Source organism: Perkinsus marinus (genome assembly GCF_000006405.1).
Source record: "Perkinsus marinus ATCC 50983 genomic scaffold scf_1104296935142, whole genome shotgun sequence".
NCBI classification, from domain to species: domain Eukaryota; phylum Perkinsozoa; order Perkinsida; family Perkinsidae; genus Perkinsus; species Perkinsus marinus.
Genome location: NW_003214588.1, coordinates 1 through 792, shown reverse-complemented (window position 1 = coordinate 792; position 792 = coordinate 1). Strand labels below are relative to the sequence as shown.

Genomic DNA, 792 nt, shown 5'->3' with positions numbered 1-792 from the left:
GCTAAAGCACCCGAGATAGTAATCATCGCGTATTCCCGTCCTACAATGCCTTGTGTGGGTCTCTCCAAATACTGAGTGCCTCCCATCGGTCGGCTATTGTCGACGGAGTAAGGCCGACTCAATGGCACTTGAGAGTACTGCGCCCGAGGCGAACGACCAGCAGGTATGGACGGCTGGCTCGATGTGGCGAAGGACGCCGGAGGGACCGCTGGCCCTGCTAGGAGGCAAGCTCCACCACAAAGCATCGATTCTGAGCTCATCACCAGTTGCAAGAGCTGCCCTTTGAAGCTCCAGGGCTTGAGCTCTCTCCTTAGAGGCAGTCTCTATAAGGCTAGCAATCTGATTTTTCAAACGCTCGTTCTCAACCTGCACTAACATATGATAATCACACCTATATTGGCAACAACCAAATACTACCTGTATTGTCCTCACGCTGTCCCTCTGAGTCCTCAAGGACTGCACCTCTTGCTCCATGCTATGGATCTTACCACGTAGAACAGCCACTTCAGCAGCAGCAGTCGAGGAAGGCGTCCCTCCTGGCATCGCTGAGGCTTGAGACAGTGTTCCACCGGGAAGGGGGTTCCAACTCATGAGCAATAATCTTAGGGAATAAATTGACCTAGATCAACTCAACAGACACCACTGACCGCGCAAAAAAGGTTTTTCGGTGTATTATTCTTAACATTGGAAAAGTAACGATAAACGACGACACCACAGTCACACGAACTACTCCTCCTTTTCCTTGGTCTTCGCAGCCTCCTCACTAGCGATCTTAGGACCCCACTTCTCGAA

General features: G+C 51.3%; 1 protein-coding gene across 1 annotated transcript; it reads right to left on the bottom strand.

Annotated features, from left to right (window-relative positions):
• Positions 1-263: 263 nt before the first annotated feature.
• Pmar_PMAR001663 (hypothetical protein) lies at positions 264-543 on the bottom strand (the record flags this gene model as incomplete). The annotated part of the gene is made up of 2 exons (XM_002784525.1): positions 264-366; positions 418-543. Coding segments are annotated over 2 exons (229 nt in total), but the record flags the coding sequence as incomplete, so codon positions are not given.
• Between the last annotated feature and the right edge of the window lie 249 nt (positions 544-792).